At 39.0% G+C, this 26,639-nt stretch overlaps 6 protein-coding genes across 6 annotated transcripts; 3 read left to right on the forward strand and 3 right to left on the reverse strand.

Moving 5' to 3' along the window:
- The first annotated feature begins 354 nt into the window (after positions 1-354).
- On the forward strand, positions 355-4,198 carry LOC108822646 (uncharacterized). The gene is made up of 5 exons (XM_018595780.2): positions 355-535; positions 1,015-1,200; positions 1,299-1,454; positions 1,755-3,554; positions 3,643-4,198. The coding sequence occupies exons 1-5, from the start codon at positions 496-498 to the stop codon at positions 3,987-3,989; spliced, it is 2,529 nt and encodes an 842-aa protein (XP_018451282.1). The 5' UTR covers positions 355-495; the 3' UTR covers positions 3,990-4,198.
- Positions 4,199-4,484: 286 nt separating this feature from the next.
- On the forward strand, positions 4,485-7,008 carry LOC108818990 (histidine--tRNA ligase, chloroplastic/mitochondrial). Its single transcript, XM_018591970.2, has 10 exons — positions 4,485-4,815; positions 4,913-5,008; positions 5,119-5,207; positions 5,280-5,409; positions 5,495-5,587; positions 5,770-5,844; positions 5,943-6,060; positions 6,141-6,283; positions 6,383-6,511; positions 6,605-7,008. The coding sequence occupies exons 1-10, from the start codon at positions 4,519-4,521 to the stop codon at positions 6,905-6,907; spliced, it is 1,473 nt and encodes a 490-aa protein (XP_018447472.1). The 5' UTR covers positions 4,485-4,518; the 3' UTR covers positions 6,908-7,008.
- Positions 7,009-10,008: 3,000 nt separating this feature from the next.
- LOC108822585 (protein transport protein SEC23 F) lies at positions 10,009-14,815 on the reverse strand. The gene is given in 14 exon segments (XM_018595701.2): positions 10,009-10,326; positions 10,329-10,382; positions 10,491-10,595; positions 10,900-11,163; positions 11,251-11,412; positions 11,835-11,912; positions 12,372-12,453; positions 12,562-12,731; positions 12,821-12,896; positions 13,090-13,232; positions 13,405-13,566; positions 13,658-13,831; positions 13,906-14,186; positions 14,189-14,815. Coding segments are annotated over 14 exon segments (2,346 nt in total). The 5' UTR covers positions 14,694-14,815; the 3' UTR covers positions 10,009-10,236.
- Positions 14,816-15,236: 421 nt separating this feature from the next.
- On the forward strand, positions 15,237-16,296 carry LOC108822248 (uncharacterized). The gene is made up of 3 exons (XM_018595280.2): positions 15,237-15,430; positions 15,628-15,932; positions 16,015-16,296. The coding sequence occupies exons 2-3, from the start codon at positions 15,654-15,656 to the stop codon at positions 16,072-16,074; spliced, it is 339 nt and encodes a 112-aa protein (XP_018450782.1). The 5' UTR covers positions 15,237-15,430; positions 15,628-15,653; the 3' UTR covers positions 16,075-16,296.
- Positions 16,297-16,384: 88 nt separating this feature from the next.
- On the reverse strand, positions 16,385-24,872 carry LOC108822245 (uncharacterized). Its single transcript, XM_018595275.2, has 39 exons — positions 24,713-24,872; positions 24,552-24,619; positions 24,358-24,460; positions 24,174-24,281; positions 23,960-24,076; positions 23,720-23,870; positions 23,390-23,640; positions 23,131-23,316; positions 22,880-22,935; positions 22,641-22,758; positions 22,441-22,524; positions 22,250-22,345; positions 22,060-22,161; positions 21,814-21,882; positions 21,574-21,669; positions 21,392-21,499; positions 21,201-21,314; positions 21,021-21,104; positions 20,676-20,804; positions 20,387-20,585; positions 20,172-20,315; positions 20,061-20,098; positions 19,838-19,921; positions 19,574-19,642; positions 19,400-19,476; positions 19,243-19,312; positions 18,874-19,023; positions 18,672-18,737; positions 18,467-18,611; positions 18,299-18,363; positions 18,144-18,209; positions 17,917-18,010; positions 17,788-17,824; positions 17,661-17,718; positions 17,451-17,561; positions 17,173-17,240; positions 16,988-17,054; positions 16,831-16,899; positions 16,385-16,708 (listed from the first exon to the last, which is right to left on the reverse strand). Exons 1-39 carry the CDS (start codon positions 24,758-24,760, stop codon positions 16,613-16,615), a joined length of 3,861 nt encoding a protein of 1,286 aa, XP_018450777.1. The 5' UTR covers positions 24,761-24,872; the 3' UTR covers positions 16,385-16,612.
- A 435-nt stretch (positions 24,873-25,307) lies between these two features.
- Positions 25,308-26,562, reverse strand: LOC108822247 (uncharacterized). The gene is made up of 5 exons (XM_018595279.2): positions 26,370-26,562; positions 26,209-26,289; positions 26,007-26,135; positions 25,851-25,913; positions 25,308-25,752 (listed from the first exon to the last, which is right to left on the reverse strand). The coding sequence occupies exons 1-5, from the start codon at positions 26,466-26,468 to the stop codon at positions 25,435-25,437; spliced, it is 690 nt and encodes a 229-aa protein (XP_018450781.1). The 5' UTR covers positions 26,469-26,562; the 3' UTR covers positions 25,308-25,434.
- Positions 26,563-26,639: the final 77 nt, after the last annotated feature.

A 26,639-nucleotide genomic window follows, 5' to 3' on the forward strand; every position in this document is an offset into this window, starting at 1 on the left:
GAAGACATCATGTGACAAAAAGTACAATAAGCTATGGGAACTGTGGATTGAATACGGTAGCTGGATCTGAACAAAAACCTTAACTATTTGATTAGTAAAAATATTTTAATGTGGGTTTTGTTAATTGAAGAAGCTAACGATCAGTTGACAAAAAGAAAAAAGAAGCTAACGATCAGTTGGTAACGAACAAGCGTCACCAAGAATGATAATGATTAAGTGAGAATTAGCAATGAGCCGAGCCAATGATATACTTCATACAAAAAAACTCCGTACAATTATACTGAAATAATTGGGCCCCACTCACCGATCGGGCGTTTGGTTTATGTCTGAGTGGGCTTTTGCTTCGCTTCTTCGTTTTCCAAAACCTCTCTCTCACCACAACAAAGACATTTTGCTTTTTTGCAACCTTTTTTTAACTCCAAAATCATTCTCTTGTAACTTCTCTTCAAACCTAAAAAACGTTCTTCCCTAAAGCAAAAACACACATACACACACATGGATTCTCAGGACCACAACAATGCACAACACTCACCAGGTTTATTCTTAATAATCATCACCAATGTCTTTTAGGGTTTTACTCTTGAAGTCTCAATTTTGGATCTCTCAATGTCGTATCATTCTCGGGGTTTTTGGTTGATTTTTTTTTCCTTAGTCTCTTACCTTGTTGTCTCTTTGTAATTTCTGCTTCTCAGTTTATGATATCGTTTTTGATTCCATCTCCTTTTTTTTTGGTACTGTGTGTGTGTTAGTATCAGTCTGTTCATGTCTTTTTTTAATCATGTGCATAAAAATGATTTTTTTTTTTATTTTGTAGCTTTCTAGCAAAAATTTGGCTTTTGCAATAATGGCTTCTTCCTTTTTGTCCTTGTATTCTCTATTTGATTAATGGGTTTTACTTTCTGATTACTTTTTTTGAATTTCTTAATCAAATTCATTGTAGAACATATTATTTCGAAGTATATAGACACTGAAGAAGATCTGTGAATCTATATTTATTTTTATTTTTTTTTACAGGAGGAGGTAAGAGCCACGTCTGCAGTAAATGTGGTTGGAATTACCCAAATCCACATCCTAGTGCTAAAAACAGGCGTGCTCACAAGAAAATATGTGGAACCATCAAAGGATTCGAGATCCTTGGTTCGGATCAGAATCTTGATTTGCATAAAGAAGATTGTTTGGATGATGAACAAAAAACCCCAAGTAAGAACATTTTGTGGAATTGTGGTGGTAAAAACGTGAAAGAACATTGTTTTAACCTGTGTATGTTGTTTGTGTGTTTGTTGTGATGACGAGGTCAGGTCCAAGAGTTGTGGATGAGAGAATTGGGGATGTAAGTGAAGAAGATGTGTTTGCAGATGCTGTTTGTGAATTTTCTAGCAGCCTTGTGTCTGATTCTATCAAGGGAAAGGAGGAGACAGAAGCAAACGGTATGGCAAAGAATGCTACGGATCTTGGTGAGTTTACATTCTTTGATAAACAATTGAGAGATGATGCTACCTTTGAATGATGCTAAGTGAAACATGATTATTCTTTTCGTGTGGTATTATAGTGTGTTTGGTAAGCTCTGTTTTTTAAAAAAAAAAAAGATATTAAGTCTTGCTTGACCTTTTTTCCATACGAGATATCAAACCTGTAGTCAATCTTATTATCTGGCCCAAAAGGAACACAATTCAGTTCACTGAGCCATCTGATTTTTACATTTCTCGGCTTTTTACCGTTTGGCTAATCTTGTTTTTGTATATGGAACGTCTCAGGTGAAACTCAGCATTGCAACAAAAGCCCTGAAGTGGTTCAAGAGAGTTTGGATGTTCTTCTACCTGTCCAAGTCCTTGAGAATTTCCCAAGTCCAGTTGAAGCAGCAGCTACATGTGGAGAAAGCTCATCCGACTCCCTGATTGAGCAATCACGTGAAGCTCAGGCCATTCATGACGGTCGTAGTACCATATCAAATGTTGGACTGGAGACAGAACGCAAAGGAAATGCAGCGGATGAATCTGAATCTATGTTGGCATCTGGAATAGGAAAGAGAGTGGATACTTCATCATGGAACGATGAAGTGATTTACTCGGACTTGGAGGGTCCCCATGGATTTGCATTTGCTGTTGAAGAAATGAATGCGAATCCTCCTGGTGAAGCTGACTATACAACAGTGAGTGATAAGACTCCTCCTGTCGAAACCATTGCAGACCAAGTTATCAACACCAGTCTATCTGCTCTTGATGCCACCATACCTTTGGCAGAAAATGCTCATGTCTCTTTACATGGAACCAAAGGCCTTGAAGAAGACAAGCTTCCCTTGGAAGACTTAGGTATTGGCAGGGAAGTTCCTTCACCAGACAAAACTGAACCTCAAGGCCAATCCCCCAGCGCAGAGAACATAGTGATGCCTAAGATTGACCCTGAAGAGGGTGAATCATCTTTTGGTGCTTCCCAAGAAACTGTTGAATCAGAAACCGTGAGAACTTCCCTACCTGCGGTCTATCCTATTGTTGCTGTCTCGAATGCTGATGTGAGCCATTCAGACCTCATTGCTCCAGAGAGTGAACTTATTCAAGCAAATGTTGTAGCTGAGGAGAACAGCAGAATCAGCGAGCACAGTTCTGAATCCTCTTGTGCTGTTGAACTCTATGTTTCCCCAGTGTCTGCTGTATCGGATGGAGATGAACCAAGCGTTCAGAATAACAATTTACCAGAAACATCTAAAGACTCCATCCTCCAAACCGGTGCTGAAGCCTGTGAAAGTACTGAGGTAGATCCTACTGTTGCTGTCTCGAGTGCTGATGTGAGCCACTCAGATCTCATTGCTCCTGAGAATGAACTTGTTCAAGCAAATGTTGTACCTGTGGAGAACAGCGAGCACAGTTCTCAATCCTCTTGTGCTTTGGAGCACTATGTTACTCCAGTGTCTATTGTATTGGAGGGAGATGAACCAAGCGTTCAGAATAACAGTTCAACAGAAACATCTAAAGATTCCATCCTCCAAACCGGTGCTGAAGCCTGTGAAAGTACTGAGGCAGATCCTATTATGGCTGTCACGAGTGCTGATGTGAGCCACTCAGACCTCATTGCTCCTGAGAGTGAACTTAGTCAAGCAAATGTTGTAGCTGAGGAGAACAGCGAGCACAGTTCTCAATCCTCTTGTGCTGTGGAGCACTATGTTACTCCAGTGTCTGTTGCATTGGAGGGAGATGAACCAAGCGTTCAGAATAACAACAGTTCAACAGAAACATCTAAAGACTCCATCCTCCAAATCGGTGCTGAAGCCTGTGAAAGTAGTGATAAAGAAGATTGCACTACACCTAATAATCAGAAGTTGCTGGAAAGTGGAAGGAGAGAATGCAACAGAGTTGTTGGTGGCTTAGGGGTTATTCAAGCAAATGAGATTGATGTTAATGTCATCAAAGCACACAGCACTTATGCTGAGGTCCCTGTGACGATCGAATCAAATGACCATAGAGATTTTGGGAGGTTGCAGAATCTTTCAGAAGAACAGATTAGATCTCTGGTTTTGAGTCCGCTAGTCACTAGAGACAACACATCTAATGCCATTACAGGTAAGTCACTGGCCAATAACACCACTGAAAATGGAATGTTATTATGCACCATTAAGTTGAGTTTTATTTTATTTTTAAATTGGAACAGGACATAGTGAAGCTGAAAACGAATCTCAGTCATCATCAGTTTATGTTGGTGTGTCGAAGAACCAAGAGATCACAACAAGCTGGAGCACAGGAAAGGAGCAGCACGTCCCGCTGAAGAACCTTCTGAATGAAGCAAGATCACCAAGGGGAGTAGCGGAAGAGGGAATTAACAACATACCGAGAGTGAGTTCGATACTGGAGCAAGGGACGTCCCCTGAAGACGAGGGAGGGTGGCCAGAGAGAAGAGAAGTGAGTGAGGAGTGGAACTCACCAGCAAAGTATCCAGTGGAGAGGAAAGTGAAAGGAAGACCCTTTTGGGTGCCATTTGTTTGCTGTTCCTCTAAGTAAAAGTCTCTCGGTTGTATAATGTTAGTAGGATGATGAATGCTTCCAAGGACTTGGTAATAGTAGTGAAGACTCTCTCTCTCTCTTATCTACAAGCTAGTTGTTTGGTTCTTGTAGGAAAGCCTTTGTTGTTATATGCAGACCACTTATGCATTTGACTTTTTATCATGACTGATTATTTTTGCGTTTTTATTTATAGTTTGTTTCTTTTCTTTTGATTTTTTTTTTCTGAACACAATTTTTTTTTCTTTTGATATTCCTAGTTTTTAGTTATAATTTGAAGGTAAATAAAGGTTGACCAAAAAAAAAAGAACTAGAAAGGAACATAACTAGACCGATTTCGGTTTAGTTAAACCAATTAAGGATTGGGTAATAATGTTAAAGCGGTTCAGTTATCAATTAAATCACAACGGTTTATAGATACAAAACCGGTTTGTGATCTGCTCTAATTTGATTCCGGTCCTTATCCTAGATTTTGGTTTATAGCTCTCTTCCAGTCCTTTATCATAAGTCGTCAAAGCCACCGAGAAGGATGCGAGCAATTCAATTCGTGACGACGCGACTGAGCTCGTGCTTGAGACCTATTCGATTCGAATTCGTTTCTTCTTCTTCTTCGCCTCGATTGTTCTCTAACACTCGGCGCCTTATATGCACCGCCGCCGCGACGAAATCGAACGGAGGCAGGTCCGGTTCGATTGTGGCTCCATTGGTGAATGAAAAGGAAGAAGAGGAAGTTGAGAAGATAGATGTGAATCCACCTAAAGGAACTCGCGATTTCGCTCCTGAGGATATGCGTCTCCGCAACTGGCTCTTCAACCATTTCAAAGAGGTTTATCAACTCAAGTTGCAAAAATTTGAATATTTATTCCTGTTTTTGCTTCGATACAACTTTGAACTTGAAGCTGCTTTGTACTCTTGCTTTGAAGGTATCACGGTTATTTGGGTATGAAGAAGTGGATTATCCAGTGTTGGAGACGGAGGCCTTGTTCATCAGAAAAGCAGGCGAGGAGATTAGAGACCAAGTTTGTATTTCACTTTGCTTCTTAATTCAATAGCCTAAATGTTGACTCTTTCTAGTATAGATCATTAGCTTAAAAACTCTTGTGGTTGGTTGGTTGGTTGGGTTGTGTAGCTTTACTGCTTTGAAGATAGGGGTAAACGGCGTGTAGCATTGAGGCCTGAGCTTACTCCTTCTTTAGCCAGGCTTGTCATTCAGAAAGGGTATAATTACAATTTTGTTCCTTTCTTTTGTTTTTGTTTTCTGATCTTCAAAGTATTCTTTGTTTGGTCCAGAAAATCAGTTTCCCTTCCGTTGAAGTGGTTTGCGATTGGGCAGTGTTGGCGGTACGAGAGAATGACAAGAGGAAGGAGACGCGAGCATTACCAGTGGAACATGGATATTATTGGTGTCCCTCATGTCACTGTTTGTTTCTTTCTCTCCTCGCTCTTTTTATTGATTGGCCTTTCTAGTTTCTTGCTTGATTAAACCTCTCACTCATTTCTTTTAGGCTGAAGCAGAACTCATTTCGTCTATAGTCACCTTCTTCAAGCGAATTGGGATCACTTCATCTGATGTTGGTTTTAAAGTTTCTAGCCGCAAGGTATTTTTATTTTTTTTTTTAATTTCCTCTTTCGATGTTGAACATCTTGTTTCTTGCTTTACACTTAATATAACCTACGAATATGATTTACTTGCAGCAGTGACAAACATGATATATTACGTTATTTTGCACGATCTGCAGTGCCTTGGTTCTAAATCTTCCATAACTTCTTCCTTGTACAGGTCTTACAAGAAATGCTAAGAAAATATGGGGTGCCTGAAAACTTGTTTGGCAGAGTTTGTATCATTATTGACAAGGTTAGTTGTTTAATTATCTCTATATTTTTGCTGCGGCGACTTCATCTTCTAAAATCAATAAACACTCCAGCTTTTCTGATTGTTTTATGCTATTTTAGATAGAAAAGATCCCCATTGATGAAATAAAAAAGGAACTTGGGTCCACGGGAATATCAGAAGATGCTATTGAACAGCTACTGCAAGTGCTTTCTGTCAAGTCCTTGGATGATTTGGAAGGTAATTTCCTTTCGTTATACTTACTGAAATCTTTATCTTGCAAACAAGTAAAAACCATGTAATCTGTTGTGTTTAATCAGATGTACTTGGTGGAGCTGGAGAAGCCATTGCGGATCTGAAACAACTCTTCTCACTTGCTGAAAAGTTTGGTTATTCAGAGTGGATACAGTTTGATGCGTCTGTTGTGCGTGGTCTGTCTTATTACACTGGTATTGTCTTTGAGGTTAGCTTTTATGACATGATTATTCCTCATACATTAGATACACTGGTCTATTGTTTTTATGATAGGATTTGATATAAAAAAAAAATTGTTTTCTGACAGGGATTTGATCGAAAAGGGAATCTACGAGCTATATGCGGTGGTGGGAGATACGACAGATTACTCCCCACTTATGGAGGCGATGACATTCCTGCTTGCGGTTTTGGTTTCGGCGATGCTGTAATTGTTGAAGTAAGTTTGAAGTCTCTGGTTGCTATTCCATTACCCCTATTTGCAGTGAAAAAGTTCAGTTTTAGCCTGAAAATATCTCCTTCTTCTACGTAGCTTCTTAAGGAGAAGAATTTGTTGCCAGAATTGGGACAAGAGGTAGAGAACATTGTGTGTGCGTTGGAAAAAGATCTCCAAGGAGCTGCAGCCACTGTTGCAACCGCTCTCAGAAGCAAAGGCCAAACCGTTGATTTGGTATTGGAGAGTAAACCGTTGAAATGGGTGTTCAAGAGGGCGGCTCGGATAAACGCAAGAAGGCTGATACTGGTTGGGAAGACAGAGTGGGAAGATGGTTCAGTGAGTGTGAAGGTTTTGTCTTCAGGAGAGCAGTTCCAAGTAAAACTCAGTGACTTGGAATAGTACATGAGAAATTCTCTTTTTTGAGCAATTGAGTTGAGATGGAATCTTAATTTGATCGTGGAAGGTTTATATCAAAAATCTCATCTTAGTATTGCATTGAATTGTTGTTCTCCCACTCATTTCTAGTTTCTTTCTTTCTCCACTCATAAGTCCTTGTCAGTTGCAAAGATGCTCTTACTGGTACATGGATAGTTTAATTATTGATTGATATATAAATTGACAATATAGGTAACTAGGGATTAAACAGAAACGCAAAAGCAACGGTAATCAATCAAAAAAAAAATTAATTAACTTTTGAGTTTGCTCTTCACGAATCAACCACAGGACTTTTCTGATAGTAAATATCAATATTGATCATATATTGTTTATCATTGCTCTTCATGTAACTGGACATGTTTTGTCTTGCACCCACTACGCAAACTATTTTTCATATGAAACCTCATGATACCAACCTACCATTATTCCAAAACCATTTTTTTCTTTTTGAAAAAGGACATTCAATTTAAAGACAAAGTTACAAGATATAATTTGTATGATCACATAGTTTTGTAAAGTTGAATACATAAAGCAAGCGATGAAAAAAGCTCCTAACACTAAGATGAATCTTTTTTTTTTATCACTGACACTAAGATGAATCTAGTAGAAGTTTTTTAGTTTAAACAAAAGTAAGAAAGACACATCTGCAAGTGCAGCTAAAGCAAAGGCTTGAGCTCTTGATTAAGGATCCTCAACCTCTATGACCTCGTTTTCCTTTTCCACGGAATGTCATCCATTCCATTCCTTAGTATTTTTGTGTAGGTTTTATCAGTCTATCCACTCTTGTTAACTGAGATTGCCGAAGTTGTCACTTGTTAACTGAGATTGCCTAAGTTGACAATCTCATTTCCAAATTCATCCATTTGTTTAGTATTACAGAAATCACTTTCAATATCACCAAGTTCTTGGTTAGACTCAGTTGAAAGAGAAATCAAGCTTAAAGGATCATTTTCTGAGAGTGCAGCATCTTCATTGATGATAATGCTTTGATAGAACTTCTTCCATAACTTGAGTAAAAGTTTGAACAGATGTTGAATCCACTAATGTAGAAGCTGAAATAATTTTGGCATCCGAAGATGATTGGCAAAAAGCAGTAGAGCTATCACCTCTAAGTCTTAAAAAAGAAATGAAATTTCACAATGAACTTGACTCAAATAATAGAAGTTACACACAACACAAATTAATTTCACATTTTACTTTAGTTATGCTAAGAGAAAAAGGAGATTGGTATTCAACTTCCAGAAGAACAACAATGCTATAAAATATTTATAAAGATTGCACAACATTTCCAAAATATTCCATTATATCGTAGATGTCTTTTACATTTTAATTGAATGACAAACACCTTCTTAGAAACGTTTTCGACATCTCGAAATCATCTGATGGTCTGCTAAAGAAAATCTTGACAGAAGATGCTCCATTTCTCGTCTTTTTCTTTTGATGATGACATTGAAAAAGGTATAAGATATTGAGATGAAAAAGGTTCCCTTTCATTGGCAACATTTTATCCACATCTTCATATGAAATTTTCTTCTTCCGACCAAAATACTTTACAACAAATGATAAAATATACATGTTGATCTCAGTAGGCTTGTGTTTGAGGAGTCTATTGATATTATTGATTATTCTATTAGTCTGTACTTGATTCCATAAAAGAACTTGAGGAACTTTTCTACCAAACTGGATTTTAGTAAGGGGATAGAACGGTGTAGCATTTTCTTGCTATAATGTTTGAAATGGATGATCAACTGTATGTTGCCAATGATAAACCTATTGACATACTAAGTTATGTGATTAGAAACTTCTTTACCATGAAAAATTATTCATGTTTTGTGATTGTAAGAAGTCATAGTTAAATGAGTAGTCTAACAAATGAGATGAAATGTGATAAAGTCATCGAATGGGATAAAGTCAGACATGATGTTTGTTTGGTACTTGTCCGACGTGAGGTTATAGAGAACTAGTGAAATAGAAGTAGGGAAACATTTTTTGTTTTTCCTAATAATAGTTTTGGACTGTTGAGGAAGACTAATGTGCTTGTGTATGAGATACATACGTAATGTTTTATGGATGAAGAAAATTATAGGAAGGAGAGCTTCACTAAAGTGTCATCAGATTTATAGTGGATCAAATTGATCAAAGTATATATATATGCTTCCAGTTAGAAAAAATATAGAATTTTCAGAGTTAATTGATTAAAATAAATCTTAAATCTAATAGTATGTATAAAATTTAAGAGTAATACAATTAGTTAGAGTTTACTTGGTCTTGTCATGTTAACCCACAAATTTCTGTGTTGAAATAGTACAATTTATCCAACAAAATTGAGATTATTTCATTGCTGTATGGCGTTTGCTTGGAAATCCAGTGCAATCATCATTGTCGACAATTAATGATAAGAAATTGTATTTATCCTCTTGTCAGTAAACTATAAATTGTTCCCATATATATTGATAATATAGATAGAGATTCACAATCTTGTTTATGTTTTTAAATGATCAACTAATCCACATTATTGATAATTTAATTGAATGGTCTTGAAGATGATGATCTCAAATAAAAGACTAAAAGACATTCAACTATTGATCGTTACCTTCTAAGTTATAACTATGATAAAAACATAAGTTGAATTTCAATATTATATTATTGATCTTGGTCCAATTTACATAAGTGTATGCTTATTTTTAGTGGCTTTATCATGATCGCACCCGAAATGAATCTAAGCTAAAAGCGCATAATCTCCTTGTAGTTGGATTTGGAGATTGTGATTGAAGATTCTACTGCATTGTTCAAAAATCATGGAGAGAGATTGGGATATGGTGGATTTGCCTATGTGTCTTGTTAATTAATAGGGCCTTAATTAATAAATACTTCCTCTGTCTCGTTTTGTATGATGCTTTGAAATATATTTTTTTTCCATTTGTATATAATTAATTAAAAAATTAGTGGTTTTTTTTCTTTCTGAATAGCAATGACAAGTTGTTTGTGATTTATTTTTTACTGTAATCAAGTTACTTTGAACAAAAAGTTTTTTTCTTAATTTGTATTTCTACTAAAACATCATAGAGTATTAAACAGCAGTTCTTTTTCCTTCAGACAAATCCAATGCAAACAACTTTGTGTTCCAAGATGTTTTTATGTGAGACCAAGATGGCAACGAGACAGCAAAGTAAACGAGCTGATATCACAAAAGAAAAAAAACAAAAAAAAATTCTAAATTGGGTACAATAGTATGGAAGACCATATAATTTAAGCGACCAAAGAAAAACTGGGACCGACTGTGACTACTTCCATCAGGATTGCACGGCCAGTTTCTGAAGATGCTCAAAAAAGACTTGCAGGCTCACGTCGTCAGTGAAGATTACATCTGATCCTGCTGACATTCGTTTGCATTGTTGTAAGTGGCCGATGGATTCAGCTTTGCCAATAAAAACCTTGCCTGCAGTTTTTTTACGAGGGAAAGGTGAGTTAATGTATCAAAAAACGTAAGAAACCATCATATCAATCAAAGCCGAGCTAACAAAACAAATGTGAGAATGTTGCTGACCTGTGATCCATGTTGATCACACACAACTAATCTCGGGACTGGGAAACGCTCCCGGACTATCATCTGGGAATCCTCTTGAGGAGCTTGCAGTAGCTGAGCAAATGCCTGAAATGACAACACATAAGTGATCTCTTTAGGATATATATATATTACAATATGTTGACCATGATAATGAATATTGACCTTTCTACAACCAAATTTGTTTGAAATGCATTTACAAGGAAACAGCTTCTACTTGTGACTAGGCGTCTCAGTCTATTTCAATTTCTACCCCCAACGAATGTCATTATAACAATGGAGCTCAAAAGGAACATATCATTTATAGCTACGCAAGTGTGAAAACATGGTTCTGGATGATGAGTGTTATCACAATTAAACAGACAATTACAAGTTCAAAGCTAAGTGTTACCTCATGTTCAGCTTGATGATGATAACCCATGTTTCGCCATTGTGCTATTGTCATGCCATGGAAGACAACAACACTAAAATATGCATCTAACAGAAGAATTCTGTCGGCTGCAATGGAAGCCACATCAAGCAAAGCTGGCTGAGGTGGTGAACTGAATGTATATGATGTCAGCGATGGCTGGATCATGACAGTTGCATTTGATATATTCTCCCGGTTTAGCAGCATGCGGAAATATGCAGTTTCATCTGGACTATTGTTAAAGACCTGCCACAAAAGAAAACACGATTCAGCAATATATAGGCCTAATTACGCGAAGACAGAGAATCATGAAATCTAATAACAGTAGTCTACCTGAACAAACTGTGACCTCCGCAGATTAAATATGAATTGCGGGAACAATGAAAAATATGGATTCAGTGTAAATGAGGATGGGTCATCCTTTCTATAGTCACCGAATTTTGAGCACAGACGAATGAGAGTCCGATCTAGCCATCGAGTAGCATCAAATCCCTCCTGAGGTAATACATGAGAAGCTGTATATGTGAGCAACACTATTATGAAAACAAAAGTAGACAAAGCTAAATGAAGTACTGCGATAAAACAGTACTGTGAGCCTCACAAATACTACAAATTCTTGTTATGGCTGATAAATAAAAGATGCTACAGGGAAGAAGTCTTTGACGTTCTGTAATCCACTTCGAGTTAGGTTTAATGTAAGTGTTCAGTTGTGTGGGAACTAAAATTTGACTTCATTTGGACAGGACATAGAGATAAACATTTGTCCAAGGGTCCTAGACTTCTAGTAATAAATGTAGCCAGGCGACAAAAATTTAAATTCATCAAAAGCACCATGCGCTTAACCCTTTAACCCAGAAGAAGGAAAAAAAATATGTCAACCGACATATACTAAGCAATAATAAGATGATGCAAGGTACCTCCGTTTCCATTTTTAAGGAAGCTAATCTTGCCATGACCACAGCAGCAGTTTCTTGATCAAATCCTTGCACAAGTTCCTGAGAACGTAAACGTTGTAACAAAGTATCAGTTTGCAAGAAAGGTTTTAGCTATTAAAACAACAATACATTTACATGAATGGCACATAACCCTAAGCAATAGTTATCATTGATTCTGTAACAAGAATAAAATGTAAGGAAAAATGGCTAACAAGCTGGTAGTTGCATCAACACACGAAATAAACTGTCAAAATCGTGCACTAATGTTAAGCGCATTTGCAAATTCACAATAAGTTAGCTTTTACTAGTTACACCAATACTAATGTTCAGCGCATTTGCATAAACTTGATTGCAGAATTGTAGGTCTAGCATAGCAAGAAAGAGGTAGCCCTCAAAACATGTTTTAATCCTACCAATAAAACAAGACAGTGCTAACATCTAGTAGATTACAGAGTAAATAAGCTTTTAGATATCGAGTATAAAATCGTAATTTATGCAGAAAACAAGGCAACGACGAACCTCTGTGCTCACAGCAGTATCTACCCATTGTCTGGTTATTGTTGTAACCCGGATCAATGTTTGACCTTCAGGGTTTTGGTAACTGCAATCCAGTCAACAACAATAAATACAATGCTTAAGAGTAAACCACAGTTGAGAAAGACAATGTTTAAGAATGAAACAAAGAGATAAACAAAAGCTGTCAGAATACCTTGTAACAAACTGCAAATAAAACTGAGGATTTACAGTTCCAGGAGCATTTGAACCAGTTGAGGATAGATCAAAGAATACAGTCAAGCAAGTGCTCTTGTCGAGGCCACATAACTTCCAAGCATTTGTATTCCCCTCCCCAATTACTGTGTCGGCAACACTTGGACCTTTCTGCAAGGCTCCAAAGGAAAATTAAATCAGATTACAAAGCACAAACGAAACATCTTGAAAAAAAGGATTCCAAGCACTCCAGATATAACCTTTTCTAATGATGAGCAAGGCCCGATAACACCTTGAATTTTGATGTCTTTTGAGCAATTGATCTCAAGCGAGCCACTGAAAAATGAAAGGTTAGCAGTCAGTTCACACTAAAGGATGTAAAGTATCTTATTGTAGCATACAAGCAATACTCTGTAAATGTTTCAGAAGATACTGATCTTAAATTGCCAAAATACTAGTTATCTTTCGACACCAACTAACAGAAGAAACTATAGCAAAGTAATGGCACAGAAGCAGAGAAGAAACCAACTTAAAGCAGAGGCCAAGAGACTGCTCGCCATCTTCAAACACCCGCTTGAAGGAATCTTTAAATACGGAATGCCCAAAACTTTCGGACAGAACAACAAGCCCACCGGTACTTTCAACTGCAACTTTCATTTCAGCAACCCCAACCTAACTATACCAAAATGCAACAGCAGAGACAGTTACAGTTAGGTATCAAAAAACACACAGAAACAGAAAAGGTTAAGAAATCAGGCGTACCAAAAAAAACTACACACTCATATATGAAGCAAAAAATCATAGTTTAGGCATCAAGCAGAATAAAATCACGACACTTTAATACCTGATCAAGAGCAGAAGCGAAAAGGTCTAACACATGACCCTGAGCGACCAGCTGCTTTGCAATACTATCATAAAACTTGACAGCTTTTTTATAATAAGGAGCAGCATCTTTATCCAAATCTTTGTGGGAACGCACAGGCTCTGATAAATCCTTTGAGATAATCTGAAAAAAAAAAAGAACGAACATTTTTTGATTCAGGATATAACAAACTCCAATATATATCGAAACTTGAAAAAAACCAACGAGCACTAACCGTTCCAGGGCCCTCTGTACATGGACCTCCGACCAAAGCTACGATTCTAGCCCCAGTTCCAGGCAAGCAAGCTCCAAGCAATCCAGCAGCCACACTCAACGCCACACCTGTGCACCGTTGGGAACGATGACCTGGCTGAACAGGCCACTGGTCTGATTGCAGCTCATCCAAAAGCTGGCACATACAACACAAATATTCAAAAATCCACAAACATAAAATCATTTGCAAAAAACCACACCATCACCTACCAAGTCAAGAGTGTACTCGCAATCAGACGCAGGCAGGAGGAACCTGTTGACACCAGAAGCACTCTGGAACCCATTCTGAGCTCCTCCTCCTCCTCCTTTAGCAAACCCAGAAGTAGTAGGAGCTCTCCTGGAGGAAAGCCCCAACTGATCCAAAACCTGATCCTTGGACACTTCTTTGTTCCCTCTAAAGACGAAAACTTTAGACATCTCAGAGAATCCCAACTCATGCACGTGCGCCTGCGTGCCAAAAGACACAAACCCAACCAAAGCATTCTCCGGAGCAGCCCGATCGCCTGCTTTAACGCGGATTTAGCGAACCCCAGCTCCTCCTCGATCATACACGTGTCGAGAACAAACACGAAAACAGGAGGAGGAGGGAGGAGGAGCAGAACCGCCGGATCTGGGATCGAATTGAGAGCGGAGGCGGAGGAGGGAGGGAGGGCGTACTCGACGGTGGTGTACTGAGGATAGAGCTCGCCGGGGAGGTGGGTCTCGGAGATCCTGTGGTAGTGAGGAGGGAAAGGGTTGCGCTGGAAGCAGAAGGGGCAGATCCAGATCTTGGCGGCGAAATCGACGCGGGAGAAGGCGTTGAGGAGGGAGACGCAGGTGCGGCACTTGAGGGGAGCGTAGGGGAGGGAAGGGATGTCGGAGTGGCGGCGGATCGGGGAGATGGAGGCGGCGAGGGGGACGACGCACTTGCTGGCTTCGACCTTGGTGCGTGGCCAGACGTTCCAGGTCATCCGGACTCCGTCCATGCCTTCCGGATCCATGTTCGCCATCTCCGCCATTTTGGATCGGGATCGGATCAGATCGGTGATCGAATTGTGAGAGAGATGAGAAAGGGAGTTACGAGTGGTGATTGGAGTGTGAGGGAGGGAAGGTGAAACCCGTGAGGAGTCCAATTCGATTGGCTTGATGATGTAATTGGATCTGATGATGTTGATGTCTGTGTTCGGGTTTGGGTCAAAAGTTTTTATTTTTTTCCTATTTAACTCGATTTTTTTTACCATTCTCGACATATCTCATGAAATAAAACAGGAAAGAAATAGTTGACAGAAAAAAACAGGAAAGAAATATTAATAATATTAATTATTTAGTAAAAAATATGCTAAATAAAAATATTAAATATGAAACGTACAATTGTTGAAAAGAAAATAAAATTGTTAACAGAAAAAAAAAAACAATTATGTGATCTCATAAACATTTTTAAAATGAAAAAATTAAGATTTATTAGTAAAATCTATTTTGATAAACCGGGTTCTCCCAATCTCACCGGTTCTATCGTGGTCACTCGTATTGAGGGGTTCTTTTGCTGTGTGTGTCTTCTTGTGGTTCAGTGAACAAAATTGGATATGTCCGGTTTTTTTATAACACTGGAACGATTCAGACAAGGAAGGATGATTACATTCTCCTTTACTTTCTACTACTACGGTTGTGTTCATTTGTTGGCGATTGAGACTCACTTGCTGAGCTAATATAGCTTTCTCGATTTTCTAAATCTGATTCACCTTTTGATCTCACAAAGGTATGCAAATTGCGGCTCTTGATTCAATTCAATAGATGCTTTTTTTTCGATCTCTAAGCCGTGATTTCCCTCTCTTGTTGTTGGTTACTTGCACAATTGCTTAATTCACCAGATAAGAAAATGTAAAATTACCACTATATTGTTGTACCTTCTTGACTTCTGTTATGTACTTATATTACCCTTAATTTTTCTTGCAGTCATTTGCTTTGTGACTATCCAAAAGATGACAACAATCCAAACTGGTCCTTCTACTCTCAAGCAGCCAGCATTGTTTAAAAGGTGGGGAAGGAGACACCCTTTTGTACGATACGGACTTCCCATGATCTCTCTCACTGTTTTCGGAGCCCTTGGACTCGGCCAACTCCTCCAAGGCAGTAATGATATCGCAAAGGTGAAAGACGTCCAGGAATGGGAGATTATCGAGACGAGAAAGGCTCTTTCTAGAACTGGACCTGTCGATGCTTATCAACCTAAAAACACTTCCATCCAAGACGAGCTCAAGGTCTCACTTTTATTTAACGCAAAGCTTTGATGAAGAACACCTAAAATGTTGACTGGCTTTTGTTTACTTGTTCTCTGTGCAGGCTATGCAAGGGAAGGTGGACATAAACACGTACGAGTACAAGAAAATTCCAAAACTATAAACCAAGTCAAATCCAGTTAATGTCTAACTCTTTTAAAGAGTGTAATTTCATGTATCAGAGTTTTCTTCTTCTTCTTGGATGTCTTTCTGTGTTAGCTGCTACAAACTCGCCAACGACTAATTAATACTTGTTTCATCTAAATGTATTAATTAGTTGTTCTTGGCTTCTTGTGACCCCTTTTCTCTCTGTATATAGAAACACAAACTAGCTTTCTTTAAAGCCTATTATGATTTTGTGAGAAGCACAGTCTTAATTTGAAGCCAACTTATTTTCTTTCTTTTTTCTCAAGTATATAGTTAATGGTAGGATCTAGCTCCAAACACCTCACCTCTTCATATTTTCCTTAACCTCCGCTCTAGTTTAAGAAAAAAAACTGTACCAACATGCCATAGTTTGGGGGCCAAAGTCCTATTGCCTAAACTTTGATACAGAGCATACAGTATTTGCTTCTTTAGTGTTCTCGACACTGTCTAAGACTTATTTGAATCATAAGAGTATATGTTAAAGTTTTTCAGACTTGATAAGTCTGTCGAGTTACTCAGTTCAATAGGGAAGAAGAAGCTTCGTCTCTCCTCTGCTGCTCCTCCTCCGTGTCCAAGTGTATCTGTGGTGGCCCAGCTAAACTTAGTATGACCTGAAACCCAACGAGTTGTACGAGTCAATCACCCATTAGATGCTTACTCTAACCAATTGCTAGAGATGATAAGGTCTCGGCTGTTCAAGCTTTGACCAGTAGATGGTAGCAGATTAACTTACAGGTAAGAAAACGAGCCCATGCAAGAAGCCGATTATAACCAAAGCCAAGTACATTTGAAAGTAATACACCTGTGTATGCACCAATACAATATCCATTTGAACTCAAGCAAGAGACCAGAAAACTGCATAAGGCAACGTATTTGGTGGGTGTCCTTACCACAAATATCTCCGATCGTGCGAAGCAAAGCACCATCACTCCAACAAGTTTTGTGAGTGTGATCCCACTGTCCTCACAGCAAAATATTGTCATTCATTAAGTCCCACAAATTTTACTACCGAACCAATTAGACTAAAACCTTCGCATAAAGAAAATTGATTTGGAGAAAGTTTAAGCTTCATCACCTGAAAACCGAAGCTCCCATGGTTTCCAGTGCCTGCCTCGCTCTTTGTTCTCTGTTCCCATTACTCATCTGCATTTATATCAGTGCAGGAAACAAACATTATTTTTCAGACACAACGTGGCATGGCTTGTTCTGCATCCTTAAATCCTCTTAACCAAGAACAATTTGACAATTGTGAGGAAAGTTTATCTGCTACCATATGTCTACAGGTTGTAGAGCCAATGTATGCAGTGTAGTTTTCGGGGTAAGGTTACAAAAGGAGGTGACATGTTTTCTTACCAGGAAGGCATGTGATATGTGCACGCAGAATTCTACAGCAATCCCGATTGACATTATCAAATTCACAACAGAAACTGCATTGAGTTGAATTCCCAAAACCACCATTACACCCTGCTCAATCATATAGCTACATATTAGCTTCCAGAATCGCCTGAACCAATAGCCTATATTGGAACAATAATCTATGGTATGTGTCAATAAAACATGTACCATGAGGTCCGCGAGTATCATCACTAACACAAGAACAATGATGGCTGAACTCCAGGCACTGAAATTGACAGGTTATATAACAGAATCCAACATCAAACTATATATAATGTATCGAGAGAGAACTGACCTGGAAGTGATTAATAAGCAAACAACAAATATAGCACCTGCCACAACAATATGGGAATTAACGAGTTGTAGTTTGGTACAAGCTAGCAAAATAAATTAAAACACTGTTTTGGATAAATGGGAAGCAAACCGATTGCTATAGCCAGGTTTGACAAAGCTACGGTCCAGATATTCAGATATTGCTCAAAGAAAATGTAGAACACAGAATATGGAAAGATGTCAATCTGCATAAAATAAAGGCTTGTTATATAGGAAGCTTAGCAGAAGAAAATAGACATACGGTGGGCCATCCTCCTTCAAGCAAAGCCAGCTACTAAACTATACTTTTTAAAGCAAAATTCATCACCAGATTCAAACCTTCAACAAATTAGACATTCTTGAACTGAACTCCCGGGCAGCTCGTAGTGAATTAACATAGTCACCCTGAGGAAATTTTCCAAAGACCGTCAGGATATCTCAACTGTGAGTTTTTTTCATTAGCAAGTTTCTTGCCAAAATCAGTAGTGGCATACTTGTGTGTTAAGTGGAGTGTGGTATGTACGGAACTCAGATGCCTGTATAACCCCAGTCTCATACCCTGAAAAAAATCAAGCGTTCCGCAAAGAGGTTACGACCAAAAGCAAATAAAATGAATCAAAGCAAGGAGAAAATAGATTTTATCTAAGCAAATTCTAGGGTACCTTTCAAATCCACGCTATTGGTATAAGCTCCATGACCACCTTTTGCACAGTCAGCCGAAGGCAAAGCATTTAGAAACCAGGGTAGTTTCTCCCTGAACTGAGCTGTAGATGGGCGATCCCGAACCAAATCTGAGTGTCGAAAGCACTGCAATGGATTAAAGAATTAGATCTATTCTAGATATTGTTGAGAGAGAGAGAAGCTTACTGTGGTACAGTCTTTACAGATCCCATCTAAACTGCATATATCTTCATCAGCTGTGCAGCAGGGTGGCTGTAGCATAAGAAAATTTACGTTAGAAGCTATAACACCATTTTGCACTTTAAATAAATGAGTTTGATTAAAGGCAATTAAAGAAACTGATAAATCAATGTAGTTTCCACAATAAGATCTAGGAGATAAGACTGACCTGATCATCTGGAGGACAATAACTGCCATTAGTGAACTTCCGACAACAGCCAAAAGCCTCTGGTGATAGCCATACAAGAAAATCATCGAGCCAAGACGCAGCTGGTTTGGCAATGTAACTTGTTTCTGGAGCTTGTGATGCTCTTGATATCTGGTGGAAGGTGGGGAAAACAAACAATGTTAAGGATTAAACCCTTTTCGGTGGCCCTTTAAATGTGATAGGGGCCTTGGTGGCACTACGAGGGTGATTTTTAACGAAGATTCATCAAAACTTCTAAAATTCATATGATGACTTTAGTAGAGATAAATCACATTTAGTTACTGACTAAGATGCAGATCATTTCAAACATATACACATCTTTAGTATTACCTCATTTAAAAGGGAATTCGAATTGCACTGGCTGATAGAGCACAACTGATTCGTCTGCCTTGATTCCAAGCTGCCAAAAAGGATCCATTTCAGTGTACAAGAAAACAGGTCGACAATCGTACCAGAGAGAGTGGTTTGTGTGTATCAGATAGAGAACCTATAATTGTAATCCTTGACTACAAAATACAAAGGCGGTCCCACCCTGAGGTACTCTGCGAGACTGTCGAAATAGTCCTGTAAAAAGATTCCAGTCAGTGATAGGGAGAAATGAGCAAGAGATGAGCACAAAGAGAACATCTGAAGGAGAAGTTAAAATTGGAACACACTGAACTTGAAGATAAGAGTCCCTAGGAAGAACAATTTTCTGCTCCAAACCAGTTTCCAGCCTTGGACTTAGGGCCTGGATGAATTAAAACACATGAAATTTAAACAGATGGATAAAATACTACCTCGTAATCACAAAAAAATCAATATGATGCATGTCCTGTCCCTCTGAAAATGATATAGTTTATTGTAGAGTGTAGCGCTATATCAAAAGAAATGATGAACGGACAGTGTAAACAAAACAACGAGCGTAATTTGGCTAGCAACTTACAATGCTTGCCAGCGCAAAAGCCAAGAATACAGCAACAACAACCATTTTTACAACCCAAAGTCCAAGTACGGGTGCATGAACCTCCTGTGGAACAAGGAGACTAGAGAATTAGCGAGATTGCGGACTGTGATTACATGTTTGTGCGTGACTGTGTTGCACATATCATGATTCATATATGTATTAATTATAAGAAGAAGTGTTCCAGTTCTTGAAACCAAAGTACCTTCATGTATCTCTCAAGAAACCCAGGTTCACTTCCACCTGTAAACACATAGCATCTCTGGCTAAGTTGAAGGAAATGATACACTAATTCTTAAAAGAATTCAGAAGTAACCTTCAACAGATTCTTGAGACGATGAAGAAACTTTTACGCAAGGGAAACAGTCAATTCTGTTATCTGCAGCTCTTCTGCAGTCAAAAACTATTAGCGCAACAAATGCTGTGATTTGCAGAAAGAAGTCCAGTAGAATAGCCAAAGCTGCACATGTATAGAAGAGTGTCACAGACTCGTAACTAATGTGCATAGGGAACACCAAACATTTTACAAACCTGCAAACATCGAAAAGATACGACATGCAGGCATTGGAACAAAAGCTCCAACAGCAAATGCCAAGACTTCGGATAAACTTGCCAACGTTATGGATGGACCTACTTCAACAAGTGCAGAGCTGATCCGGTCCTCTAAAGAAATATCACGGGGTTGTCTCTTTACAGCACGAACCAATATGCACATGTTATCTACTCCCACCTGTTAACATATGGAAAACCCGTCATTATACCCATCAGCAGGTTAACAAAATTTCCACTGTTTTTGCTACAGAGATGAAAACGAACTTACCGCCAGGACTAGGAAAGGAATGACTTCCATTATGATCAATGTGGATTTAACTCCAAGGGCACTGAAAAATCCAACAGATCCAAGTACAGAAAGCAAGACAAGCACAACCCCCGAAAGACCGAGCAAGACCTAGAAGCCATGATATGAGTAAGTAAGCTGTATAAAATGATTGTACGCACAGTACTTCCGTATCCCCAATATTCAGGTATTAATATCATTTCAGTTGGGATTGGCCAATACTCCCATTATTCAATACTTTACTTCTACAGAAACTAAAGGAATATTCAAGTGACCAAATACAACTGAAATGCCTATACCGAATTTGAGAGGAAGATCAAGACGTACCTTTGATGAAATGAAGAAAGTAGAAAACTGCGGAGCATCTCCAAGTGTGACGGAAATATAAACAAACATAACCAGATAGCTTGCCTGGTGAAGGAAAACAAAAAAAAAACAGATCACTGGCATGAAAATCTTGGTAAGAAGATGGTAGGAGATAACTCTCAAAGATATTTGTCAACGTACAGCTATTGTTATAACATCAGCAGTGCTTTCTCTTTTCAGCTCTTCCTCTATTGAACTTTCGGATGAAAAAGAGAGAGTCAAATTATTGGATTGCACCATAGATAGCAGCTCCTCCTGGCAAGTGTAAGTAAGAAAACGATTACGACAACCGCGTCGCTTTTTGAAAATCTGAAGACATTAAATGGAAACACCTTCGCTAATTGAATGAACGATTTTTCCCATGCTATTGCCCTTGCGTTCTCGTTGCTCGAATCACCAACGATATTGTTGACTGGATATGTTATAACAAACGCAGTAGCCTGAAAATACAGTTTCATTGAAGGTCAGGGTCACAACGAAAAGCTTCTGAGCAAGGGAGTTTCGCAACCATTACCTCAGAATAGTTACTCCCCGAAAATCCTCCCAACACTGCACTAGGATCAACGGGCGCCTGAAAAGCGCTCAAACACAACTCTGATGACGTGTAATGCTGGAAGTTGAAGAGAGAAGAAATCAGAAAACAGTATTCAATCACTAGGTAGACAGTCAACAGTGTAATTACGAAGTGTATAACTTAATCCCCCCCCCCATCGACGAAATTGGCTATGTGCTAGATGCTGAGCAAAAACTGAACCTGGAAACAATACTCAGCATGCTCAATTCCTCCATACTCATCATAATTTTCAGCATCCATCTTGAAATACTGAAAATGATATTTAAAAAGAGATGTCAGTAGAGAAGCGGATTCGTTTGCAAGAAGAATTTTGATGTCTAAGAAGTTAGAGAGAAACAAATGGAGATATTCTGTGTATCTAAACAGTGACAAGTTACAAGAACTATTAAAACCGTTGAGAATTCCACAAGCATGGAAATTATAAACCTGCAGAATACTCTGAGTGGCGCAGTCCTCCCCCAACGGCTTCAAGCAGATGTCAGTCAGAAAGACCTCTGAACCTGAATAATTTCCACGAATTTGATCGACCTGTAATATTCGGAGGAAAAATCAGAACAAACAATTAGGTAACACGATTTAGACTAACATTAAATGTTTGAAGCAATTTTTCAGTTACCTTCTCTTGTATGTCAAAAAGCAAAAGAATATTTTCTTCTGTCACAATACTAGGAGCCCTCCCAGTTTTGGGATCAGGAATAGTGGCCAAGATAAGCTGTCATGCCACACAAAGAAGTTGTGAACAGAAGTTATATATATTTTTAATTAGAAGTTGGAATTAGACAGAAAAGGCTAAACTTAGAAAACTACCTGCTCGATTCTGTAGAATGGTGAAAGGTGGCTATCAAAGAACTTTTTCTCTTCTGCTGCTTTGCTTTCAGGACCTACCCACAGCTACAAAACATCGGAATTCACATGAGCAATCATACCAGCTTTTGCAATTGCTTTGCTGCTGAATATATGTCATAAAGAGTTTGTATAACTATGATACTGGAAGAGCTAATACATACCTTTTCTGGCCGTGTTTCCACCTTAAAATGTAAGAGACCTGAACTGAGTGCAAGAACTACAGCCACCGATATGATAAGAACAAGAGATGGATTTCTAGCAATCCATGACCCGTATGTTCTGAGGCAACCAATTAGAAACAATTACAATTTCATCTCATCAATTTCTGGTTTTTCTTATTCTAGAGATACCTTTTGGGAAAACTATAGACGACAGAAAGAAAAAAATCGTGGAGATTTACTTGTAAAATGTTGCCATGTATCTCTGAACAGGAGAGAGGTGAGCATGTCTTTTCCCCTAATAAATAGAAATCAAGTTATCAACTCGTTCTTTCCTCTAAACAGGGAATAATCAATCAGCTTGTATCTTCAGGGACAGTTCAGCATATGTACAAATGTATTATATACTATATTCCCCTCCCCTGGAAGGTATTATACGTTATATACACATACACAGAAGAACCAAGATTTCTAGCCAACAAACACAATATACCTTGACACCAAGTGTGCTTTTCTTCAGTTCACTATTAATTCCATCTCCTTCCAACAGATGCACTAGTGACTCTGAGCTACCATCAGGCTGCGTTATATCTCTTGTTCGACTGAAAGCAGCCCATCCAAAGAAGCTAGAGACCAGCAGGATGTATAACAGTGCCATCGATAACTCAATGCATCTAACCTGAATATAAAAAACAATACAATCATATCCCAACTCGTTAATGTTCTCAGGCGACAAAGTTTATAAGACTTACCTTAAGAGGACCGATTCGGAATGAGCAGGAATCTTCTTGATGTGGCGGAGGAAGGGGTTCGGGACTTGAGCAAGCGGGTGAGGAAGGGCAGTCGCCACAAGAGCATCCAAGTGATGTGTCGCCACACGAATAAGTAGATACGTTCATTGGCGCCATTGCAGATAACCCAGGGGTACTTGATTTGAAATTGATTGCATATGGTGAACCAGGGAAGCCAGGTGGTGCTTTCTGACCGATAAACGCAAACCACTCTGAAAAAGCAGAAGTAAAGATGAAATGTGTAACTTCTGAAACCAGGATAGAGCGTGTATAGAACAGATTCCGGAGCACCTTTGAAGTTTTGAGCGCCACCACCAACAAAATTGATGGCACGAGTGTTCATAGTTCCAAATTTCACCTCTTTACAAGACTCGTAAAGCCCTTCTCCAAACATGTCAGTAGTGAGATAATCTATACCATCCACTGTCAAATTTCCACCCACCTTGAAGTAAATCCGCAAAAAGAAAGAACCATCAATTGCTAGTGTTGCTAAACCATATATAATCTGGTGAAACAAGTCAGAGGTCTAACCTGAGCAATGGAAGTGACATTGATGAAAAGGGACTGATTGGGAGAGCAGGAGAGCTCGCAGAAGAGGTTCAAGAAATTCCTTAAGCATGCAGGACAACCGACAAGAAAAGGAACAGCCTACAAATATAGATAAAACGGGCCAGATCTAATTAGAAGAGAAGAGATGATTGATTGGAGCAAGAGAAACAACAAGAGAATGAGATAAAAGAGTAACCTGTTGAACTTGAGACCTCAAAGTGTCGAACTGAGTCTCAGTGCAACAGACATTCCCAGTAATGGTTGGGCAGAGACTTTGTATTTTGGCAGAAAACAGATCATCAGGCTGCGGAAACAATATTAATAGTTAACTGAATGTAGGAAGAAGTGAAATGAAAAGGTGTCAATGGTTGGTTAAATACCTTAACGGAAGGGGAAGGATAAGGACAGTTGAGGACTTTGCCGTCGGAGCGTTGTCCACAAATGTCATACATAGCGCAGTACTCATTTGAATGTTTATTATTACTGTGACAAAAAGCCACACATCATCAAAATTCAAATTTAGGGAAGAAGAAAAGAGAGTGGTTTAAGTAAAGTATAAAGGTGCAAAATTAACCTTGGAGCAGAGTGGGTGTTGAGTGAGGAGATGAGCTCTGCGCTGACTAAAACTGACAAACTGATCACCTGAAACATGAAGAGATCGAGGGTCATTCCACCCAAAATTAGAAGCAATTGCATACTAGAGAGAGAGAGAGAGAGAGAGAGAGAGAGGTGTGCCTGTAAAAGGAGAAGAGGCGTAAGCAGTTGCTTGAAAGGGATCGCCATGTCCGTCGTTGGCTATGCAAAGCGGAAGGATCGATTGACTCAAATAGAGAGAAATTGGAGTGTAAACCTCTCTCTCTCTCTCTCCCCTACACGCGTCTGTCAACGACGATGATGGCGTGTGCCGTTTACTGCCGTAACAGTATCTTTCCTTAGGTTGTTTTGTCGTTTTAGTATTCAATGCTAGCAATGCGTCCCGTTTTCCATTTCGGGACGAAGATGAAAAAAAGGTAACCAACTCCTTTTGTCTTCCGTGGAATTTACGAAGTTGTTGGAATTGGTCAGCAGATTATGGGTGTATGTATGGTAGTTGCATTTAGGGTGTTGATGTGAGTGATTGATGATACCAAAAGCACCAGAGATGGATCAAGAGCTTATAGAGGATTTGAACTAAAGGGGTCGTAGATGGATCACAAAAGACTTAACATTCAAGGAGATTGCCAGAAAGAGAGAGAGAGAGAGAGAGACCAAGTGTTCAGTAGCTCTCATTATTTACATATTACCAACCATGAGATTTCTTATTATAAAAAACAGAAGAATAAACCTTCCATGTTACCAAATTACCAAACCTTTGCTTATTCCAAATAAAAAGTTTTGCAAGAATTGTCATTGGCAGAGATAGGAACACAACAGAGCCAAAATTGAATACTTTATTGTTTGGTTAGCAAAAAAAAAAATCAGACGAGGGGTCGGAGTTCGCCAGTGAGCAAAGCAAACTTACGGTGCTGTGACAAGACAGAAGCAACTCTGCTCATCTGAATCCTCTCTGCTAAACCACCACCATCTCCTCCGCTATGTTGCTTTGCTGAATGCATTATGTTCTGCAACATCTGCAGTGGATCTCCGTGGCTCACCACCAGAATTGCACACCCTTGAAACTCTGCTTCCATGGATAACATGGCAGTGGCGAGTCTGGACACAACATCGTCAGCGCTTTCACCTCCTTCTGGTCCCACGAATGGATCTTTCTCGTCAAGATCCCATATCTCCGGATACTGATGGCAAAATCAGAAAACAGTAAAACTGATAAGATCAGTCACTCTATAATGCTCTATTACAGCCTAGGGAAGTGAGTGGAACATCAAGCACGCACCTTGTCATGTGACTTGAGTTCAAATGTAGGTCCAAAGTAGCGTTCTCGCAGAGTTTCCATCATCTATAAACATAGTTTGTGAGAATGTAATTGTTTGCGGCATTGGGGAAAAAGCTATCAAACTATTTGAAATATATCTCGAATACTACTACATACCTTGCATTGAGGGGAATCAAAAGGGAGATTGAGGACCTGAGCGACAACCTTAGCGGTGTGGGTGGTTCTAGAGAAGGGGGAGTAGCAAATGCGGACCTTGTCCAGTGATATCTTACTTTCCTCCAGTTGCTGCACAGACAGAGAGACAAGATTTTCATGAAAAGGTTCGAGTTTTTTTTTTTACTTAAAAGAGAAAGAAAACCTTGAGGAAGGATTGGCCAGCGAGCTGAGCCTGAGCGACACCATCAGGGGATAACTGGTACTCTGGGAGCACACCATTTTCCTGCCATCAATTAAAATATTTATTTGATTTGATTCATAAGCGAAGGATTTGATTGAAGAAGGAATAGAGGAGGGGGAAACCATTGAAGAGACGACGAGGCCTCTCTCGTTGGGAATGCTCTTTCCATGTCGGAGCACCCAATATCTGTTGCCTACAAACGACGCCGATGAATCCTCCATCTTCTCTCTCTCACGACAAAACACACAAAGACAGACAAGCTGCGGCAATCAACTCTTCTTATTCCTCCTCTAGAAGAATGTCAAAATTGTCTTTTACTTTATTCGACATCTAAATGAAATTAACAAAACATTTTCCAATAAAAAAGGTAGTATTATATTTTCTTCATTGGT

This window comes from Raphanus sativus, chromosome 8 (genome assembly GCF_000801105.2).
Source record: "Raphanus sativus cultivar WK10039 chromosome 8, ASM80110v3, whole genome shotgun sequence".
Lineage (NCBI taxonomy): Eukaryota > Viridiplantae > Streptophyta > Magnoliopsida > Brassicales > Brassicaceae > Raphanus > Raphanus sativus.

What these genes read in the sequence shown, in the direction of transcription:
- LOC108822248 (XM_018595280.2), top strand. Translation starts at nt 15,654, where the DNA reads ATGACAACAATCCAAACTGGTCCTTCTACTCTCAAGCAGCCAGCATTG. An exon ending in CCATCCAAGACGAGCTCAAG is followed by an intron (nt 15,933 to 16,014) that starts GTCTCACTTTTA and finishes TTCTCTGTGCAG; the next exon opens with GCTATGCAAGGGAAGGTGGA.
- LOC108822247 (XM_018595279.2), bottom strand. Translation starts at nt 26,468, where the DNA reads ATGGAGGATTCATCGGCGTCGTTTGTAGGCAACAGATATTGGGTGCTC. An exon ending in GCCTCGTCGTCTCTTCAATG is followed by an intron (nt 26,290 to 26,369) that starts GTTTCCCCCTCC and finishes AATTGATGGCAG; the next exon opens with GAAAATGGTGTGCTCCCAGA. An exon ending in AACTCAAGTCACATGACAAG is followed by an intron (nt 25,753 to 25,850) that starts GTGCGTGCTTGA and finishes TTTTGCCATCAG; the next exon opens with TATCCGGAGATATGGGATCT.
- LOC108822245 (XM_018595275.2), bottom strand. Translation starts at nt 24,760, where the DNA reads ATGGCGATCCCTTTCAAGCAACTGCTTACGCCTCTTCTCCTTTTACAG. An exon ending in ATCCTTCCCCTTCCGTTAAG is followed by an intron (nt 24,282 to 24,357) that starts GTATTTAACCAA and finishes TTGTTTCCGCAG; the next exon opens with CCTGATGATCTGTTTTCTGC. An exon ending in TGCTTATTAATCACTTCCAG is followed by an intron (nt 17,719 to 17,787) that starts GTCAGTTCTCTC and finishes TGTCAATTTCAG; the next exon opens with TGCCTGGAGTTCAGCCATCA.
- LOC108822646 (XM_018595780.2), top strand. Translation starts at nt 496, where the DNA reads ATGGATTCTCAGGACCACAACAATGCACAACACTCACCAG. An exon ending in CAATGCACAACACTCACCAG is followed by an intron (nt 536 to 1,014) that starts GTTTATTCTTAA and finishes TTTTTTTTACAG; the next exon opens with GAGGAGGTAAGAGCCACGTC. An exon ending in AAAGAATGCTACGGATCTTG is followed by an intron (nt 1,455 to 1,754) that starts GTGAGTTTACAT and finishes GGAACGTCTCAG; the next exon opens with GTGAAACTCAGCATTGCAAC.
- LOC108818990 (XM_018591970.2), top strand. Translation starts at nt 4,519, where the DNA reads ATGCGAGCAATTCAATTCGTGACGACGCGACTGAGCTCGTGCTTGAGA. An exon ending in GTCCTTGGATGATTTGGAAG is followed by an intron (nt 6,061 to 6,140) that starts GTAATTTCCTTT and finishes GTGTTTAATCAG; the next exon opens with ATGTACTTGGTGGAGCTGGA. An exon ending in ACACTGGTATTGTCTTTGAG is followed by an intron (nt 6,284 to 6,382) that starts GTTAGCTTTTAT and finishes GTTTTCTGACAG; the next exon opens with GGATTTGATCGAAAAGGGAA.